Source organism: Pongo pygmaeus, chromosome 7, assembly GCF_028885625.2.
Source record: "Pongo pygmaeus isolate AG05252 chromosome 7, NHGRI_mPonPyg2-v2.0_pri, whole genome shotgun sequence".
NCBI lineage: Eukaryota > Metazoa > Chordata > Mammalia > Primates > Hominidae > Pongo > Pongo pygmaeus.
Window position 1 is genome coordinate 3692759 of NC_072380.2, and position 22875 is coordinate 3715633.

The 22875-nt window shown below is 39.9% G+C and overlaps 1 protein-coding gene across 1 annotated transcript in view; it reads right to left on the reverse strand.

The window, feature by feature from the left end:
• Nucleotides 1-22875, reverse strand: part of CSMD1 (CUB and Sushi multiple domains 1) — a 2090911-nt gene that overhangs the window by 780364 nt on the left and 1287672 nt on the right. Inside the window, exon 7 of the mRNA XM_054498773.1 lies at nt 12918-12995. Coding sequence (XP_054354748.1) covers nt 12918-12995 — 78 coding nt within the window. The remainder of the gene's footprint in view (nt 1-12917; nt 12996-22875) is intronic.

The following is a 22875-nucleotide window of genomic DNA, read 5'->3' on the forward strand; positions in this document are numbered from 1 at the left end:
AAAGAAATTTAGGTCGAAATATGTTAAAAATAATTATTTGAAAGATTCTAGCAAATTGTATTTTAAACTTAGTAAAACAGCAGTTTGGTCAGAAGGAAGGATGACAGCTAAACCCTAGTCTGAGGATATTCAATATGTGATGGACTGGATTCAGATTATAAATCAACCAGCAAACACTTTTCCAACTTAAAATAGCATTATTATTTTTCTTTTCACAGAAATTACCATTATATTTTTACAAGATATATTCATTGTACACATTTGATATTCTTCTAATTATTTTCTATCTTTGTAAGAACAAGACAAATCAGCCCTTCCAAAAACTACACTTGAAGATATGGGATAGTTTTTTCCAATGTCAGAAATGTGACTTGTGGAAGACCTACCATTTCTATATTTGCATACATGCAAAAAAAGGCTGTTAAGATTTTCTTATAGAGGGACAGGGAATAAGACATTTCCTACATGTCAGTTACCTTGAATTTTCACTTGAAGCCATGATTTTCCCAGATACATAGTGAACGTATCTTCTTTGGATGTCACACAGTTGATGTTATTCCATATGCCTTTGAAACGGACAGTTCAAACCATAAAACAGGCAATTTAGACAGGCACATTGCACTTCCTGAAAGTATTCTAATAAGGATAATATGCAGTGCTTGCAAAATATGGTGTTTCCATCTCCAAAGCACTTCACTAATTACCCAATGTGTTTACCTTGGCTTATCTCTTTGACTTGTCGTATACTTTCACATACCTTCAAACATGACTTAGTTTTCTTCTCTGACATAAACTACCATGGACTGCTTCTTCACATCTCTTCTCTATGAATATAATGCAAATGCAGTGAACCCAAGGGATGTGACCAAAGAAATGCTAAACCAAATCAATATAATCATTTGGTGTAATTAAATTATCTAATTTAATCCAATTAGTGTGGTAATTAATTTGGGCAGTTGAGAAAAACGTGAGCACTTTGGAAGATTCAAATGTCATCATTATATAACCCTGCTGCACATTAAAGCTCTTCCATTTTGCAGATAAGACAACAGTCAGTAAGGGAAGCCCAATTGTCCATTTTAATCCTCAAAGTGTAGGATCAAGTTATAAACTAAAGGTCAAAAATATGGAAAAAAGGTCAATAGGAGTTTGTAAAATATATTTCTTCTACTCTTTATCGTTTGAATTAAAATGTATTCCCATAGTTTAAATTCCCTTATTTCTATATTAGTGCAGCTCATTTGAACTCCCATGAAAATAGATGTATGAAAGAGAACACTTTATGAGTCGCTTTGCCTTCTATATATGGGCCACGTGGACTATAGAGTTTGGGACTATAGACCGTACAGGCCCCAGGATCCAGTAGGTCATGGGTTCTCGTGAATGTGGTCATGTTCCTCTTCCATTGAGGGCAGACGCAAGGCAGCAGCTTCTCCTGATGCCATGAATAATTGCAGGCCCAATATTGCTAGGTCATCAATAATCAGCATAATCATCATTCAGTCTAAATTGGCTTTTTTGTTTTTGAAACTTTTCATTCAGTGAGGCTAAATTATCAAGTCTGGGCAAAATTGATTTCTCTCTGGAAAATGGAAGTCAGTTTCAATTTCATGATTCTGTAATTCTATAAGCACTTAATGAAAGGATTTAACCTGAAAACATTTTCGGTTTTCTCCTTACTCCTTTAAAATGTGTTTTAAATAAAACAAGGCTGAAGAGATGTGTACTTTTTCTAAATTCCCTTTGATGATCTGAGTTCATCTTGATATTTAACTCTCGGTCTCTTCATTATGTTTATATCAAGGCTAATTAATTATCTTGCTGACTTAGTTTCCTTGCGTATAAAATGGAATTCTTTAATTGATAAGAAAGCCTCAATGATTAGTTTAGTTTTTAGTTTCTGACTTTAGTTACTCACTAGCAAAGACTTGATCATGTAAGATGATTTTATTACAACAATATAGCAGTTCCCCCTTCTGACTGCTGCTGGAATTGTTTTGACTGTGTGGGCGCCAAACATGAATAATTCATAATCCTCCAGGGGTTCAGAGATTTCCTCATCCAATTACACAGGAATAGAAAGTTATTTAGTTATTTTCTTTTATAAAATTTGATGAAAATTCATGTGTTACATTGCACTTCTAAAAAGTAGTGATGGAAATGCTAAAATTTATACTTCTTTTTTTAGGTCTGCCATCATCTCTAGGTTGTTTCTTATTCACTATTTGAGGTAAAAGAATGTGCTCTCTAGTCATTACGCAAAGTGAGTTTTTCCCTTTAGTGAATCAATTATATTCTTTAATTGTATGCTGAAACCACTTGAAAAACATTTTACTTCTATGGTTACAATTCAGTTTAACTACCTGTAATCCAGTCAGGCTATACATTGTTTTATGTATTTTAATAGATCCATTTTTCTGGTTATTTAAAAAATCATATTATGTAAACGGTATGATGAATAATTGATGAATCATCTTGTTTTGCTTCTAGTTACCAGTGATGCTGTTCTCAAATATATCTAGACAGCAATCCCCTTCACAGCAATATTTACCATAGCACTTGAAAAGATATTTTAGCTCCTGCAGTGACAAAGGCCTGTTTAGGAACTGGAAGCATAATTTACTTATCTGATTGATGAAGCATTTTTTACAATCTACTATATTTGTACTATATGGAGATGGATCTTTGCTAAGAAAATGGGGTCTTTAACAATTGCAAAACTCCAAATTATTACATTTTATGATGGAGCAAAGTAGATTAGAGCAATTATCCTTCTTGTTTTATTAAGCCTTTATACCACTGTTAGAGGTTAATGGGGCTATTATTTTTCCCACCGTCAAAATCTGCTTTAAAGCAAGATCTACAGCACTTAGTGCGAGAAATCTGGCACATGTATTAGCAGGCATGCCTGTTTCTGCAGCAGTGTTAGAAATCACTCTGGTCTACTACCATTCAGATAAATCACACATTCCTAATACAGCACTCATGTCCCTAAAAGCAAGACCTGATGATGAGAGGCATTTCTGGCAATCTAGTACCACACCTGGTATTCCTTAACAATATTGTTGTCAAGCAAAATGTGTTTCTCATAGACGAGTAAAGAGGATCGCGTTCATTACCGAAGATTATCCATATGCGGACTAATAGAGCGAAACTATATCTGGTTATCTGGAAAATTATGTCCTGATGAAAATGTCCATGGGAAAATGATTTCTGAAATAAAGTTTCTGAGCTTGAAACTACATAAGCATCATTTGCAATTGATAGGAATAGGGGACATGTCACAACTTCCGTTCTCTGGTATCCTGGGTTCTAAGTTAGGCATCCAGGCTGATGAAGGTCCTCACTCCATTCTCCTTTACCTTCATCCCACCCTGCTTGCACCCACATCCCACCTTAAGCTCTGGATCGAGCGAAGCACTCTGCAGAAAGGCAGCATGCATTTCACTGAAATTCTTCAAATGACCTTCCTAAGAGCAAGCATGTCTCAACCATTGACTCAGTAACAAATGAACTCCTTCAGCAGTGGGATGGAGGGAAATTAGTACATTACAGTGTGCTTTCTGACTGACTAGAGCACACAATTTAGACTGACAATTAGTTTTTATTACCAGCTGCTATCACCTTGTGACAGAAATTTGAAAAATTTCTCATAATTTTCCTGTTTCCTTCCATGCAGTGGATATCATGATTCTGAAACTAGTGTGTTTTATTGACATTGATGAATTATTTAATTATTTGTGCTTTTCTCCATACAACACATAACATTTTGACAAGGGGCACAGTTTTCTCTTAGCCAGTACCTAGCAAGTCTATAGATAAGACATTTCAGCCATGGAGGAAGTCCTTTAAAGAGGACTTGGTGGCGCCTCACATGGTCCTGCTTTCCTATGGCTTTCCATCCTCTATTTCTATGGATTTCTATATTTTATGGGTTGATCTACTAATATTACTAATATTTTGAAAGATAGTGAATTTCCATTTTTACTCAATCATCAGTAAATGTTACTACCGTTATGACAGCACTCTGTGTGACAAATATTTACTGGTGATCTGAAACACCACAAGACTATAATTTCCCCTGGGGAAGGAACAGATGCTGATCATCTTTATGACAGCTTCTGGATGCTTTGCAACGAGGGACTGTTGAATACGTGAGTGAAGATGTGAAATGTAAAAATCTAATTGAAGAAAAACGTGAGCACCCTCTTCCCTCATGACATGTCATCCCATAACTACATCCCTGGGTTATATCCCATAACTACATCCCTGGGTTATATCCCATAACTACATCCCTGGGTTATATCCCATAACTACATCCCTGGGTTATATCCCATAACTACATCCCTGGGTTATATCCCATAACTACATCCCTGGGTTATATCCCATAACTACATCCCTGGGTTATTCAATTCACCAACACTTACTGAGCATCTGTTGTGTTCCTGGGACTCTTATAAGTTCTTAGTAGAGATCAGAGAACAAAGTAGAAAATACGCCTGCCCTCATAAGAATGATACAATGGGCTTTGGGGACGTGGGGGGAAGAGTGGGAGTGGGGCGAGGGATAAAAAACAACAAATATGGTGCAGCGTATACTGCTCGGGTAATGGGTGCACCAACATCTCACGAATCAACACTAAAGAGCTTACTCATGTAACCATATACCACCTGTTCCCCAATAACTTATGGAAAAAATATGAAAAATAATTTTTTAAAAAAGAAAACATACCTTCCCTCATGGAGTTCAGTTTATATTCTACTGGGAGATGTGAGAGAAATGAAATGAACAGGGTTACTTTATGTGTGTGTTTATGATACACACACAAATAAACATACACGTATATGTATATGTGATATGTTATAATAACTTAAAAAACACAAAAACAGAGCAAGTATCAGAAGAAGATAGAAGTTGTGGATGCTCAAGTCAACAGCCATGCCACCCTGAATGCACCTGATCTCAGAACCTAAGCAGGGTCTGGCCTGGTTAGTACTTGGATGGGAGAAGTTGTGGATGCTCAATATACATGATATTTAGGTAGGGTGATCAGTGACAGCTGCCTGAGAAAGTGAATATTAAGAAATGATGTGAGGAAGGGAGGATGTGATGTGGCTTCTTTGGGACATCATTTCAGGCTGAGGAGAGAGGAGAGCAAAGTCCCTGGGGTGGTTGTGCGCCCAGTGTCCTCAAGAAACAGCCCAGAAACCAAGAGGACCAGGATGTGAGGGTGGGAGGAAAGGAGGTCTTTGGGTCTTCATAAGGAATTTGGACTCATTCTGCCTGTGATGGGAAATGTTTGAGGTTCTGGAGCAGAGGAAGGATGTGGTTCTACTGATATTTCACTCAGATCCCTCTGGTTGCAGGGAGGGACTTTGTCAAGGCAGGGAGAGGCTGAGGATGACGCAATGATACGGGTGAGGGGCAATGGTGGTTTGGAGGTAACAAAAAAGGCTTGGGATATGTTGGGGGATGGTCAGGGCTCATCAAGAAGCCGGAGAGAGGGGTGGTGTGAAGGTCTAGGGACTGAATGGTGGAAGTCACAGGCTTCTTCTGTGACAGGTAAGAGTGAGAGAGATGCCTGTTAGACACCAACGTGACTCCCAAGTAATCCCGTGGATAGAAAATTCTGGCCGGTAGAAGAGAAATGCAGGCTAAGCCACGTAATCTGCCTCAGTCCATTCTGGAATTGAATCATCTCGGGACAACTTTCCGAAGATGAACATGAGTGAACTGATTTTCTTCTCTTTATTTCTCATGGTAGCCCTATTCATGATAATTCATTACTTCTCTTTTCCTTTCTCTCAGCTTCTACAGGTCCCAGAGAGAGGACAGTTGCTGAAGTCTGTCCCTGGGCTGAACTGAACCTGTTGCTGGTGGTTACCATGCTAAACTCAGAGGCTGACATGAGGGCAAGAGACTCTTCAGGATATAGGATTAAACCTTATTTTTTTTTTTAGCATATTGGAATTTAAGGATTAACAGAAGATTACCCACTAGTATATTTTACTTGTTCATAAATTATTCCAAACTTAAGACAACTAAAACTGTGAATATTATAAGTGGATAAATACAAATAGAAAATTATTTTCTGAAGTATATTTCGGAAAATGGTTCAACCGGTCAGGGCATTTAAAAAAGACAATCCAAACATTCTACAGTTGTAATTACATCATTAAGTGTATACAGTAATTGAGACATCACTCTATCTAGCCTTCTAAAAACAGAGCTACAAGTTTTAAAATCTGCCCTTCCAAATTATGCCTGAGCCACAAGAAAAGCCAGAGGGAGATGGAACAACTGTGTGTCATTATGAAGCACAAGAGTCCATCAATTGCTTTTCATTCACTGAACTGTCTCTTTGGAAACTTGGGATGAATATCATTCTGTTTTGCTTCAGGTCTCTCTTTTTTTTCTTTTCAGGGTGAGAAAACATTGATTGCCCAATAGAAACAAAGGGCAAGGAAGTGAACGTTTATGGTTGAATACAGGAGAATTCCAGGGGCATTTATTTTATAATGTTGTGTTGTTATTTTTCCCAGGGGCATAAAGGCAATGCATTAGACTGCTCAATTTTCCACATTTAAAAAAAATCAGCTTTTTATTAAATAATGGTTCTGGATTAACTGCCCAATCCTGCATGGCTATAAACTGTTGTAACTGCAAATGCTCCTCTGTACACAGCATGTCCCATCAGCTCAAATGAGTGAGCTACAACAAATCAATATTGAATTGGTCAAGTCATTTGTCTTTAACTTTACATGGGGGGAAAATCTCTAGTTCAAAATAACAACCAATGTTTTGTTTATCTTTCTTTCTACAGGTGTATATATTTTGGAGTTAGAGGGGCACCCACAGATTACCTACTTTAGTAATCCTCACATTGAGAGCTGCTAAAACTGGTTTCTGTCAAGGAGAATGCTCAGAAGAAGAAGAAGAAATGACATGTACTGTTACCATCATTAAAAAATAGAGTGTTGGCCAGGTGCAGTGGCTCACGCCTGTAATCCCAGCACTTTGGGAGGCCGAGGCGGGTAGATCACCTGAGGTCAGGAGTTCAAGACCAGCTTTTCCAACATGGTGAAACCCCATATCTACTAAAAAATAGAAAAATTAGCCAGGCATGGTGGCGCATGCCTGTAATCCCAGCTACTCAGGAGGCTGAGGCAGGAGAATCACTTGAACCTGGGAGGTGGAGGTTGCAGTTAGCCAAGATAGCACTCCAGCCTGGGTGACAGAACGAGACTCTGTCTCAACAACAAACAAATATATACAGTGTCAGTTTAATAATTTCTTTGATATTGAAATAATCTACTTTCAGAATAAAGAGCAGTTCACCATCACTCAGGGTGAGAAAGAAGATGGGGGATGGGTGCTTGCTCAGTTTATTCCAGATGCCCTTTTTGAGACATAATGTTGGCCGTTTACATTGCATTTTTTCCAGGATTAAAATAAATCAAAATTTAGAGCATGTAAAGCATCTAATTATAAAATACTTAGACATTTAAGATATTAATGACTATCTTAATATCTTTGGGTTTTTCTTCAAACATTATTGATTACAAGCTGGTGAAAAAGGAAATTCTAAACCTCCTCATTCTAAACTTAATGTTGAGAGTCACCCTCACCACACAGAAGAGTTTAAATATCTCTAAAGACTCCAGTCGCGCTGCACTGTGTGGTTAGGTTTTGTGCATGTTGATGAAATGAATTGCGGAGGGTTGAAAGCAAGGCTGTGTAAAGAAGCTGATGAACTTGCGTTCCCAAAGCAAAATTCACAAAAGACTCATCAGATTAGGAGGCATAAATGAAAGAATCTATAGGGCTTTTGTTCCAAAGCACAGAGAGATTCCTGCCTTTTCATTCATTCATTCATTCGTTCATTCATTCATTCATTTGTTCGTTCGTTCGTTCATTCATTCATTTATCAGTAGATACTCGCTATGTACTGGTAGCTTGGGCTGTCAGGGGATGAGGAGGTATGGTGTGTGATCTGCGGGTCATGGATGGGAAAACCCCAAACTCTCAAGGGGCTCATCTTGAACTAAAGGTACAATCAAGGTAGGTCCGGGAGAAAAATTCCACTGGCCTAGCAGGAAGAAGCAGAGGAAGAGATGAGCCTGCGAGATGTGCACGACTTCCAAACACAGGCACTTTGATCTTTCAAGTGAAACAAGCAGGAGTTTTTTAAAAATCTATGGCCAGGTATTACATATCTGTATAAACTTAACTCTCAGCTGGGTGTAGTGGCTCATGCCTGTAATCCCAGCACTTAAGGAGGCCAAGGCAGGAAGATCACCTGAGGTCAGGAGTTCGAGACCAGCCTGGCCAACATGGTGAAACCCCGTCTCTACTGAAAACACAAAAAAATTAGTCGGACATGGTGGCACACACCTGTAGTCCCCGCTATTTGGGAGGCTGAGACAGGAGAATTGCTTGAACCTGGGAGGTAGAGGTTTCAGTGAGCTGAGATCCTGCCACTGCACTCCAACCTGGGTGTCAGAGTGAAACTCCATCTCGAAAAACAAAAACAAAAAAACTTAACTCTCTTAAGTCTTATAATTAGAGCAGTCCTCCATCACTGCAGCAGAAGGAAAAATCAGTCAGTTAGACAGTGAAGGCTGGTCCTTGGAGATGCAGCCGGCCTGAAAAATCACAGCTACAGGCAAAAATAGAGCAGCCTGGGAAAACTCAGGCTGCACCTGGACAGATGAGCAGGCAGTTTCCAGTACAGAAGCAGGCTGCGCCTGAACAGATGAGCAAGCAGGATTCAGCACAGAAGCCTTCTGTTCTTTGTGTGATTAGCGAGCTCCCAGGAAAAAGTTTCCTCCCTTGTTCAGGCATATACACAGTGGGCTCCATAGGAACTCACACAGGGAGGAGGGGGCCTCCCTAAAACAAATCCACAGTTATACAAACAAGAGAAGTGGTGCTTTGTACTTGCCTAGGGACATAACCACAACTACATAAATAAGGGATAGTTATGCAGACAGCTTTATAGATTAGAAAAGTTACTCAAACAGCTAAAGAGATAAGAGGAGTTTCTGATAAAAGCTTTGTAATTCAGCTGTAAAAGCAGCAACCCATTTGGGATCTCCTCTCCCTTGTGAAAAGCTTTGTTCTCTCGCTTATTAAACTTTCACTCCAACCTCACCCTTTGTGGCCACGCCCCTTAATTTTCTTGGTCCTGAGACAATAAGCTTGGATAACACCTTAGACAACCAGACCAGTGACCTTGATCTGTTTAACTATCAAATTGCAGGTTTCCTGAGGCCGTCAGGGAAATTCTCCCATTCCTTGTCATGATCTCTTTCTGTTCCTGCACTTCCTGAACTCTTGCTGATGCCCCAACAGTGAGCAGAGGTGAGGGTAATAATGAGCAGGACTTTGGGTGGATCTGATACAGTCAGAGGGCATGGATTTCTTGCTTTGCCCAGTGTTTGTTTTTATTTTTATTTTTTAACATCTAAATCTTTGGGTAGAACTTGCCCTCTTGAATTCACCAAAACATTGAACATTTTCTATCACCATGACAGGGTCCCACCAGGAAACAAATGTCATTTGGAGAAGAACCCAGTAAGGCAAGGCTACTTTTAAAGGCTCTGTTTACAAAAGGGTGAATCTGGGGACACCACCAGGGACAGGGCAGTGGCATGGGAAGGAGTCGCCACTGAGCTGTGGCTGCTTTCTAGGCTGGAGGCAACAAGGGGCAAAAGTTGGTGCTGAAATCCAGAGGGAGATGAACGCATAAGGTCACCCTTTGCAAAGAGCTGTGACCTCTGATTTTTGTGCCTTGGAGCAGAGACAGCTTCAGGGGACTGCAGGAGGCAGTTCAGCCTCCCATCCAGGCCCTGGTGCTTCCCACGGGTAGAATACAGGAGCTGCTAGCAGGGTCCACCCCTGTCTGGCTTTAGTGAAGCCAGCACTGGATGAAAACTTCTTAACAGGGACAGCCTCACACTCTACAGCGAACAGATAATTCCCTGGCCGCTGCTGTCACTTCTTTTATTCCCAGAGGAGTCTTATGAAAAAGAACGATCATAAACCAACAAAAATGTCCAGCTTAAAGAATAAAAAATACTAAGATAGAAGTAAACAGAGGGGGCTGTGGAACAAGAGCTAACAGTGCCTGCAGACCGTGAGCTAGACATTTTCCGTAAATCTTTTGTCATATCCGCAACAAAACCCTTAGTTGGGGAAACGATTATATCACTTCTGCAAGAGAGGTTTGTGTGCTTGGATCTAATCTCTAGAATCTCAAGAGCTGTGGTCTCCCAGAGGAACCCAGATCTTGGGGTGAAGCAGAAGTGGAGAGACTCAAGTTAATGGAATGGCTTGAAAAGGAATGAGGCCTCCACTAAAGGCACCAGCACTTCACTCCCTGTAGACAGAAGATGAAATCCTCATGTCAGCAACAGGCATCTGGACAGCCAGTGTCACCTTGGGTATCAAGAACGTAAAGCACTTTCACACTCAGTCTCCTACAGATGGTAAGGGATTCATGAGGCGCTGAAGAGGAAACGGGGCTCATGGTGGGAATGCCTAAGGCAAGCACGACGTGCTGGAACGTGGCCTGGCCTGGGCCTACCTCCCCTGCTGTTCGCCCCGTGTGGTTCACTTCCCTCCATTTACCATGGAAGGCCCCTAAGGTGTACCGAATGCCCACTGCATGCCACACTCTGGAACAGGTAATTTACACCCCTCTTGATTTATCTGAGCGATAACCCTATGGAAAGGATTACTATTTTATTAATAATTGTGTAAGCGATGACATTTGAACTTGAATAAGGCACATACTTGCACAGCTATAGAATCCTTGCCTCTCGCTTCAAACCCTATGTCCTTTCATCAGTGAAACAATTTCATTTTCTCTGTCATACCTTTCTCTGGAATGACACATTACCATTGATTACCTTCCTCGTCTTAGAAGGCTCACGGTTTCCATTCCTCATTTTCTCTAATGATTAATTCCCATGTCTGACAAATACTTTAATACTGTTAAAAGAAAGGACAGAATGCTTTCTAATACCAAATGAGTCATTATGCATATGTCAATCTGTGTTCAGATGAGGACAGAAGATATTCTCCTTATTACAAAAGAAAAAAAGCTCTGCCTAAATGTTACAGTAGCAGAAAAATCTGATGCCCAATTGATCGGATATCCAACCTGATATTGATTTAATGTAAGAGTTTGCCCGGATATGTGGTTCTACATTGAACTTTAGATCATTTGTGCAGGGTTTTATCATAAAAATCATTTTCAAACTATTGTAAATACTATATCTCCCTCTACAGAACATTCTACACTAAAAGCTAACAATATCAAAATGTTAAAATTTTATTTTTAAAAAACCCTTTATTCCTTCGACTGTTTCTCAGATTTTTTTTCCTTTCAGTTTTCCCATCCTTTTCCAGTCTAATTTCATTAAAGGGTGACTGGCTGTGATTATTCAATAGAAAGTGCCATGCAAACATTTACAGATTGATTTTTTTTTTTTTGGAAGTGGGACAGACCTAAGACCAGAGGGGTAGTCAGAGTATGGTGGCTCCTCTCTGACTCTGAGGCCCAGAGGACAGGTTTATCTCTCTGTCCTCTCAACCTGCACAGGACTGAGCACAGACTATGGATTATTGTCACACAAGCAATTGTCAGGAAATTCTAAAGTGATGAAGATGTAGGTCAATCTATAGTGTCATTGTCAAAAGATTTTGATTGTTTCTTTTATTAGTTTTAGCAGAATATTTGTTGCATATAAAACCTCATGCAGATGCCTGCTCTAGCATGCAGACGTAAACAGAATTGGTTGACCCGAGGGGGTTCAGATGTTCATCCCAGCCCTTCCACTAATTGCTAGGCAACGGAAAAACAACATGCACAGATGCAAAACACCAGGGACAGGCGCACCCACAGAGCAAGGCTGGAAACATCACATGAAAAGGTTGCCAGGGAAGCATAGAAAACACAACCCAATGGGTAGAAAGTCCTAGAAGAAGCGTGAGCAGAAAACGGCCCCTACAGGAAGTCAACCCACTTGGTATCTCAATAGAGGGTACTCATCTCTGGTTTGTAAGAAAAGCAAACCCTCAGTGAAGCTGGTACCCAGTAACTGTTATGACATGTGTAAGGGCGTCGGGGGAGCAAAACCAGTGGAAAGCCGACTGCACCTGCAGAGAAAGAAGGGTCTGCACAGTGAGTCTCCAAGAAGCACACGGGCTGTCGGCTTTCAGCTAAAGGACAAAGGGCCCTTCTGGCAGAGAAGCACCATGACCCAGTCCAGGCATGGCCAGGGCTTCCTATGGCTGAGTGATGATGATGGGCGTTGAGGAGAAGGCACCAAAATAGCAGATGTGGGAGACACCTTCATTCCTCCCACAGCTATTGATCTGGTGTCTACCAGGTCCTGGGTACACGCAAAAGTCATCAGCCAGACATATCTGCAGATCTTGTTTTCTCTTTGGAAGGATGTAGACATTGCCTGAAAGCTACTTTACTCTCCAGACAGTGAATGGTCAGTAACATTTTAATAGACAAAAGACAAGAACCGACGTCTCCTTTCCAGAGATGAGTCTGGTTTGGTGTGTGTGGGGTGTGCTAGGACGGAGAGAGACTGGTATGAAAATGCCTGACCATGTCACATTTACTTAAGAGAGACATCTGGAGGGTCCAGTCTCAGACAGTGATCAGGGCAGATGTGAGACATAGTTAGGAGTTAGAACCACCAGGACATTCCTCCCTAACAAAGTGAAGTTAGCTCATGTTCTTTCTCCCAGAAAATACTTTTGGATATAGAAAAGAAGGAAGAGATAATGTGGGGAAGGCGGTGGGTGGGATCGCTTCTCCTTAACTGCTCCATTCTCTCTTCTGCTTCCCCTTACACTGGCATATCAGTCCTCAAATAGAAAGGAAAGAGACTCACAGACAGAGTTTTTATGGCTTCCATCCTTGCTGGGCAGCATCTTGACTCCTCTTGACTTCAACTCAATCGCCTTTTTCACTGGAAGAAACAAAACCAAGCCATTAGCAGGTAAGACTTGAAGATCATAAAACAATGTTGTATCCACACAGCATTTCCAGTCATAACTGCTTTCTATCAACCCCTGAAAATGGGAAATGTTCTAAGAGGTGAATGATACCAAGTCAATGAAGTAAAAGAGCTTGTAAATAATTATCGTGAGGCTATCAAGCAGCAAGATCACATCTTACAATACCAGTGTCAGAAGCTAAAAATAATATGTGCTGCCATTGACTTTACACATCCAATCCTATTTACCACTAGGAGTGGCAGATTCCACAAAACATTATCATTCCCCAAAGTGTTCAGGCAGATCACTCACTTGATGTATCTATCCTGACTACAGAGTTGTCTAAGTTTGCTATAATCATGAAAAAATTTAGATAAAAATGCCAGTTGCTCATTCATGTATCCATATATTCATTTAGTCACTTACAGTTTAGCGAATCTGTATGGATGGGGAGCAAGTAGAGGAAAGGCATGCTCTATGTGCTGTAGATAAAGTGCTAGATACCACCAGTCCCTCCAGATACTTTCCAGGCTGTGCAAAAGGCACAGAGCATCCTGGTTTCTAGCATCATCATTCTAAGAGTTAAATATGTTTCTTGATTTACTAGGTCCTGCATTAAACACTTTAAGAAGTTTCATTGTTTTTTTTTTTTTTTGGTCACTTATGGAAAAAAAGGGGGGATGCATCTTGTGATTACAGAATGTAGAATGTTATGATGTTCTAAGCAATCCCACAGTTGGATTTACTAAGTGCCCAGAGGAAACATTTCTGAGGTCCCCATATGAGACTGGACCTACAGCAGCTGCCAGCAGGCAGATCGGCTGCAAATCTTTGTTTACAACATGGTGGGCCCCATGACCTAGGTAAGTTACTTGCCTCTGAGCCTGTGACTCTATGTGTAAATAGGTGTGAGGGTTAGTTTTATGTGTGACCCTGACTGCACCACAAGGTGCTCAGACATTGGGCCACAGGAGATTCTGGGTGTGTCTGTGAGAATGTCACAGATGATATTAACATTTGAATCAGCCGACTGAGGAAAGCAGATGGCTCTCCCCAGTGTGGGTGGGCCTGGTGCAATCAGATGAAGGCCCAAATAGAACAAAAGGCTGACCTGCCCCAGAGGAGGCAAGACTTCCTTCTGCCTGCTGGGCTTTAAATTGCAGCAGCATGTTTTTTTTTTTTTTTTTTTTTTTTTCCTGCCTTCTCACTGGAGCTAAAACACCAGCTTTCCTGGTCTCCAGCTTGCTGACTCACCCCTTGCAGGTCTTCTGTCTTGTCAGCTTCATAATCATGTGAGTCAGTTCCTTATAGTAAATCTGTGTGTGTGTGTGTGTGTGTGTACACATGCATGTAAGGAGATTCATATAGATATGAAATATATACAGGAGACCCCTGAAGCATACAAGGGTTGGGGCACTGACCATCCCCTCAACCACCACACACAGCTGAAAACCTGAGTATATCTTTTGGCTCCCCCAAAAACCTAACTGAAAATAGCCTACTGTTGACCAGATGCCTTACCAATAACATAAACAATTACTTAACATAGAGACTCGTATCTACATATATTTTACGCATTCATGACACACATTTTTCGGATTTTTTTTCTGATATTTTTAGGCTATAAGAGTTGTCTGCAAGTTTTTTTTTAATTGTAACAAATTTCCAAAAAATGCTTCAATATATTCATTGAACAGAATCTGAAGATAAGTGGATCCATGCAGTTTAAACCCACGTTGTTCAAGGGTCAACTGTATAAATAAATATATCTATACACACACACAGACACACACACATACACATGACCAACTGGCTTTGTTTCTCTGGAGAACTCTGACTAAATACAATGCCAGGATGCCAAGACTGTGTAAGGCTGGAGATGATCAATGCACCATCTTTAGTATGGTGTCCTGAGCCCAGCCAGCTCAGTAACCGACTGTGTGTGGCAGTGATTGTTACTCTTTTCAAATCACCAACATTCAGAGGGCTGGGCTTAGGTGGACAATTGCCCTTTGGGTCTGTCTTCCCTCACTGATGTCACTAAGCACCTGCTTCCTCTCTGGACTCCCTGTGCTTGGCCCCTGTGTATTCTGATGCTCCTGGAGACCATGCCTCTCAGGCTCTACCTCTCAGAGTCCCTGATCTCATGTGTTAGCCTCTTTGCAGCAACATTGTACAGTATTTTTCACTTCAGGAAGCATCCTCCATCCTTCCAACAGCCATCTGAGATAGGAATTATGATGCCGCCTGCTCATATCAGGAAGCAAGGCTCACAGGTGCACAGGGAAGACTATGCAAATTTGAACTCAGATCTTCCAGCCCCACACTCCAAACCCTTCCACATGGGCTACTGTCTGGGGGGCATGGAGACAGGAGGGCGGGGCTGCAGGAGCTGGTCCACCTGGAAGGAGGAAGGTGAGATCTGGAAGCAGTGCTGCCAGCTGTGCTTCTGTATCAAGACTTGAACTTGAAATTCCCAGTCTCAGGAGAGGTGAGAAACACGTATCTATTACGTATAAACTGCCAAGTCTAAGATATTTTCCTATAGAAAATATTTGCTATATTTCCTATAGCAATATTTTCCCCAAAAGACAAGCACTTCTCCTGGGTATTTTACAAGGGTAAGATAGAGAAATGAGAGACTGGAAGGAATATATAAACTTTGAGGAGCTCTTCCCAACAGTGTGGCTTAGGAATGAAGAAATAAATCCAACGTGGTTACATGGCTCGAACAAACTGTTGTCATCAGAGCCATGACTGGACCACAGGGATCTTGGCATTGACTCTTGTGGAAGACAAGGAGGTGGGCCACCCAGATCCCCCTCCAAGGAAGGGCTGGCCAGAGGGTTGCTGTTCATCCTCAGCACCTTTCAGAGAAAGCCCAGAGACAGACAGTCACCTCTCCTAGGCTCACAACGCCCAGCTCAGGGCCAACCCCATCCAAAGGGCACTGGTTCATGAACATCCTGTGCTAAGGAACTGTCAGAGAGGGACTTGCTCTGGTGCAACCACGGCACCTAGCATCTTCCTTCTCTTCTCTTCTGCCTCTTCATGTGTGTGTTTTCTCATCCTCATGTCTGTGTTGTAGTTGCAAATAACACAGGAAAGGGAACACGAGATGGGGAATCTGATTCCGCTTCTCCAATTCTCTTGGTGGCACACTCAGATGTCCCCTGCCAGCTCTCCCCAGGATAACGTTTTCATACAAAATGGCAAATGTATTGCCCCCACTTTCTTGGGCTGAAATAACTTTATCTTGAAGTTACTCAGGAGAGAGGAGACGAATGCACAATAAATAACAAACAAGAGAATCAATGGGAAATAATAAAGAGCATAGAACTCAAAGCAAATGTCACTCACTCTAAACAGATAAGACAAACAGAGCTCCATTCACTCAGAACCTAAACTGAAAATTAAAGTAGTCTCTCAGGGACGATCACAGTATGTGAATAGACAGGACCTATCTGAAAGCTGGATAAGCTAATAAATTTCGTATTTTTGCAAACAAGTGTTTGATGCTCTGTAAAGTTACATCTCCGTCAGGGAATATATGTATTTATTTATTATTTTTCAACAAGATGGTGTTATAGTGCTGTAGACTATCTGCTCCCCTGAGTTGTAATTTGTTTCAAGTTACTACGTTCTCTTATAGGACAGCTCCGCTAATCTTGGCAACGTTGTACAAAAAGGGAAGGTGACTTGTGGGTCCTGGGTCCACCAGGTGTCTGGACACTTGTCCCCACATGTCTTTTGGGTTCTCCTCTTTTCTTCCTTCCACACCCTTCCTCCTCCTCTTCCTCCCTCCAACTCCCCTCAGAGCTGAGCAGAGACATTTTCATTTGCAAAGAAACAGGAGAGAGAGAGAGAGAGAGAGAGAAAGAGAGAGAGAGTGAGAAACTAGAGCTGCAGGAATGCAGGAGAAAGATAAGTCACCTACGGCAAATCCCTGAATAGCCTGTTCTTTCTCCTGAATTAAACTATTGAGTCATTCATTCTCAGATCTTGGAATGAATGATAAAAATATTTTGTGATTGATGAAAAAAGATAGCTTTTGTGTCTAATCTCAGACCTGCTAAATCACAGTCTTTGGAGCTGAGCTTGTTTAGCTTTATTTTGTCAGTACAGTTATCTAGTTTTCGTATGAGTTTCTGTTTTGTTTTATTGTGTGGAAGATAACTTCAATGCACGCCAAAGTTAGTCTCACATTCCCTGGTCTCTGTTGGCTAAGGTAATTCCTCAGTAATTCAGATTCAACAATTTCAAATAGATTGTGGTCTTCAGGAGCCAGGGCTGGGGGAACTGGGGAGATGTTGGTCAAAAGATGGACAATTTCAGTTTGATAGAAGGAATAAGTTCAAGAGATCCCTGGTACATCATAGTGACTATAGTTAATAACAATGTATAGTGTACTTCAAAGTTGCTGAGAGTTGACTCTAGGTTTTCTCACCACAAACCAAGAAGTATGTGAGGTTAAAAAAAAAAAGTCCCCAAAAGCAACAAACAAAAACTTGAAATAAATATGATGAATCTCTTTTCTGATAACAACATTTAGGAAGGTAAATTATGGGGGAAATATTTTTAGTTTAAGGGCTGAAAAATCGCAAAACACCACAATAAATACACCTAAGGGATACATTAATTTTGTTGTTTCGTTTGCTTTAGTTTTCCTTTTTTCTTCTACATCAGCTGCCTTCACTATAATCTCTCAGTGGTTAGGTTAAAACACACTTCCTGTAGGTTGTTAGAAAATGTGAGGAAACCGTTACTATATTGGAATTACAGTGGATTCTTATTACTGTTTTTAAAATGGCAATAATGTAAGAAGTGAATATAACTATTTCTACTTGATGCCACTTCTTTCTCTGTCCTCTCTAGCTGGAGCGTCCTGCCCTCCTTTGTAGACCCTGGGAAAGCTCAGCCTGCTCCCCCATCCCTCCCCCTCTGCCCCAGCCCCCACAGCCAGACATCCGCCTTCCTCAAGATCTGCTGAACTTCCAAGACCTCTCTTAGGAAACCAAGTCCTATCTTCTGCTCTTAATACACCTGTACCTTCCTTCACTAGATAATATGACTCAGTGTCTGAAAGAAGCTTTACCTATAAAGGGAGCCCAGATAACCCCAAACAAATAAATAAAATGTAAAATTCTTTCAAACAAATGTAACTTACTGAATATGAGGAGATGCCATTGCAAATCCTCACAAATCACAGAGGAAATTGTTTTGTGTATAGAGACCAACTACTTGCAAATTTGAAGAATTCAGAGTTTGGGAGAAATGGGTGAAAAATATAAATCTTGTGTCTTCGACTTTTTATTAAGTCGCAAATTTACTATAATTTTATCAATGCCTCTTCTAGGCAAAAAGTTTTATTTAAGTAGTGCACCAAAAGAATATTTACTACTATTGGTAGAAATAATATTGAAATCTTTGTAAATCCTTAGAATTGCAAGGGCTCACTATGCAGACAGATAGATAGATAGATAGATGTACACATACACACATATGTGTATAATAATGTATATATAAATGTATAAAATGTAAGTATATAACATATAAGTTTATACATATTTATAAAGTTAATAATATATTACATATTATATATGTATATAATAAGCTCCATATATAACATATAAATGAATCTATTGAGCTCCCACTGTCAGACATACTATTGTTCTCTAATTTGTCTTTCAATTATTTAATCAATAGATTTCTATTAAATTTGAGAAGTAAGCAATCACATTCCATAAGCTACTAATCTTTTACATTTACCTTTTCTTTTTATAGTATCACAGCAAATGGAATTTCCGATTCCATTATATGTATTAACTTACATTTGGGAAAACAGTGTATTTACACTTTTTTGACCAGGCGTGGTGGTTCACATCCGTAATCCCAGCACTTTGGGAGGCTGAGGCAGGGGATCACATGAAGTCAGGAGTTCAACAGCAGCCTGGCCAACATGGCAAAACCCCATCTCTATCACACACAAAAAAAAAAAATTAGCCCCATCCAGGCATGGTGGCTGGCGACTGTAGTCCCAGCTACTTGGGAGGCTGAGGCACAAGAATTGCTTGAACCCCGGAGGTGGAGGTTGCAGTGAGCCAAGATTGTGCCACTGTACTCCAGCCTGGACCACAGAGTGAGACCCTTTAGTTTCTCAAAAAAACAACAAAAAAAGAATTTTTTTAATGGCGCATTGGTTATTTGGAACATTTTTTGTCTAGTTTATGATTGCAAAATAAAAATTAAACTTTTCTTGAATTATCTCAGAGCTTTATCAATTTTTAAGTGAAACATGTTTTGAACACAACACACCTGGAGAAATTTCAATCTATACATTGTTTTTCATACTCTAGGATTCTGTTTTTTCTAGGAGCATTTACACTATAATAAATTATTTTCAAATATTAGAATTTAGAATTGCTTTCAAAATGTTTCATTTATTCATTAATAGATACAATTACATAATCCCCTTCCCCTCCAAATTTTAACATTTCTTCGTTAGATTTTATTGTGTTTTACACTGAGGAAGAGTCATCGAAATTCAGATCACCTTATATTTTAAACACACATTTAATTATTTTTTGCAAATTATTCATCAAAGTACCTGTAGAGTTAAACAACCTAAGACCCATTAAATTTCTAAGTAAGCGCTGAGCCAATTTCCTATTCTCTGCTAATTATTGTTACTGTGTGATTTGCGCTGATACACTGTAAACATCAGTAGGAGCTACGTCTCTGCTGTGGCTGTTTTCCTGAAGGATGGAACCATTTTGCAGCCTAAAACCTGAGCCTCTGTGTCTGCCCTAAAGCTCACCACCTTGAAAACGTGGTTCCATCATGTTTTTCCTCTTCTGCGTGATCATTTTTTCTTTTCTGCATGATTAACCCAATTATAAAAATGTGTTGTTCCGTTTCCCATCTTTAAGACAAAGCAAGCAACCTTTTTTTTTTATTTTTTATTTTTAGTTTTTTGAGACAGAGTCTCACTCTGTCATCCAGGCTGGAGAGCACTGTCGCAATCTGGACTCACTGCAACCTCCACCTCCTGGGTTCAAGTGATTCTCCTGCCTCAGCCTCCTGAGTAGCTGAGATTACAGGCACCCGCCACCACACTCAGCTAATTTTTGTATTTTTAGTAGAGACAGGGTTTCACCATGTTGGCCAAACTGGTCTCAAACTCGTGGCCTCAAGTGATCCTCCCGCCTTGGCCTCCAAAAGTGCTGGGATTACAGGCATGAGCCACAGCGCCCAACCTGCAAACAGCTTTTTAAAAGGCACACGGCCTGCAGACAGACAGGAATCTTTCCCTCCACATTCCTGTGCAGCTGCTGCAGCCCCTACTCCCTGTGGACATGAGGAAGGAAACCCCTCAGATGAATGGTTCTCTTTGCATCTCTTCCCATTCCCTCTTAAATCTCATCAGCTGTAATTTCTCTGTTGCTAAATCTTTTGGTCGAATGTCCATCCTCCTGTTCACTCTGAAACAATCAGCCACTTCCTCCTCAAAGCACTTTCTGCCCATTGCTTCCAGAACTCCACCCTGTTTGGGTTCCTTCTAATTCACTGGCCGCTCCTTGTTCACAGGGATGGGTGTTGCCTATGGTGTTGCCTATGGTACTTTACTATTTATTGCCATATTGTTGCTGTAAAGTGGTCCTGATCCACACCCCAAGAGAAGGTTCTTGAATCCCATGCAAAAAAGAATTCAGAATGAGTCCACAGACTAAAATGAAAGCAAGTGTATTAAGAAAATAGAGGAATAAAAGAAGGGCTACTCCATAGACAGAACAGTCCTGAGGGCCGCTGGTTGCCCATTTTTATGGTTATTTCTTGATGATATGCTAAACAAGGGGTGGATTATTCATGCCTCCCCATCTTAGACCATATAGGGTAACTTTGTGATGCTGCATTTGTAAACTGTAAAGTGTCATGGCACTGATGTGAGTGCAGCAGTGAGGACGGCCAGAGTCACTCTCGTTACCATCTTGGTTTCAGTAGATTTGGGCCGGCTTCTTTACTGCAACCTGTTTCATCAGCAAGGTCTTTATGGCCTGTATCTTGTGCTCACCTCCTCTCTCACCCTATGACTAAGAATTCCTGAATCTCCTGGGAATGCAGCCCAGCAGGTCTCAGCCTTACTTTACCCAGCCCCTATTCAAGATGCAGTTGCTCTGGTTCAAACCCCTCTTGACAATATGAGTCAACTTTCCATGTAATTCTGTTGGTCATGCATCCAATGGAAGCATGGCAGTCATCTAATAAAACATTACCATCATTGGAATTATCAAGAAGAGTAATAGTTTTTAAAAATATTTTGTATATGGTACTAAAATGCTGGAGTACATTCTATTTAATTCCACCAAAATAAGATTTATGCTACTGCTACAATCATTCACAAAAAAATAAAAAATTGAAGTACAAAGAACTAAAGGTCACAAAGCCTGAAATGGTAGAAGCAGGGTTTGCTCTGGTGAAGTCTGATACTAGAACCTGCTGGCTTTACCATACATAACTCAACAGTCTGCTTCAGAAATTATACCCCTTACTTTAACCACACCTTACACTTAAAATTTTTATTTTCGTTGATAATTATTACATTTTTTCATTGATAATTATTACATTTCAAAATTATATTAGTAAACATACCTTTCTATTGTGCTAATTTTTTTAAATGCAGATTTTGATTAATCAACTCTTTAAACGTTTATCTCAGAAGTATTTTAATGAACTTGTATGTTAGTTGTTTAAATATGATTAAACATCTATTAATGTTAGTCCTATTATAAGAAAAGATATACACTGAGTCACACAGTATTAATTTTCTTTTTCTTTTCCAGGAAATGCTTTATCATTTATTGTAACAGTGAAATATTCATGAAGATATTGTTGTAGGACTTTCTCCTTAGTTCAGCTAAAAACAGGGTCCTTGTCACATGGCCATGAAAGATTAGGTTCACAGGTTATTGCAGAATATTTGGGAAAATTTTTAAATAATCAAGAAGAAAAAAGGAACTGTGCAAACCCATCACCATAGACAACCACTGTTAGAACGTTTATGTATTTATTATTAATGCTATGTGCATTGTATATATAAGTTGATAGGTGGAGACACTCACATAATATTGACAGAATAAAAATAAAGTTGTTAATATTTATTATTCTGCCTTTATGACCTCTTTGAATGGTTTTCCTAAGATATTTTAATAGATTATTCATAATGTATTTAATTCCTTTATCATTAGAAATTAGTTTTTCTCATTTATTACAATTGTACATTACACCAATCACCTATCAAATTCTGGTTAGTTTCCAAGAATAATTTGCTAGAATTAGAATTCTTTAGTCAAGGCTGTTAATCTGCTAGGCTAAACTGATTTCTAGAACTATAGTACCAGTTTACTTCATCTGATGTAAATAAGAATATCTTCACTAAAGCCTCTTTGCCCACATTGTTTTAGTACATAAAAGAAAATGTTCAGTAATTTGGTAGTTGAAAAATGCTATCTTATTTTTATTTACATTTAAAATAATGCTCTATTGGATCATTCTTTGGGATAAATCTATTATTGTCTCATGGTCTGTACATTACATTATGAGAAGCTAGTTGTTAGTACAGTAACTCTTTCTTTTTTTAAAGTCTGGAAATAGTTGTCTTCACAAGGTTATTTTGACTGCAGCTCCCATTGTTAGCTTACAGATATTCAAGCATTCCTGCATTTTTTTTTATTGGATTTTTGATGTCCTTGAATAGGGACCTTTGAGAAAAACTGACAACCAAGTTTTAGGAACTAGATTATCAAATTTTATTTCTACCCTTAAATCAGTCAATGTCCTTTCCTTGGTCAGGAA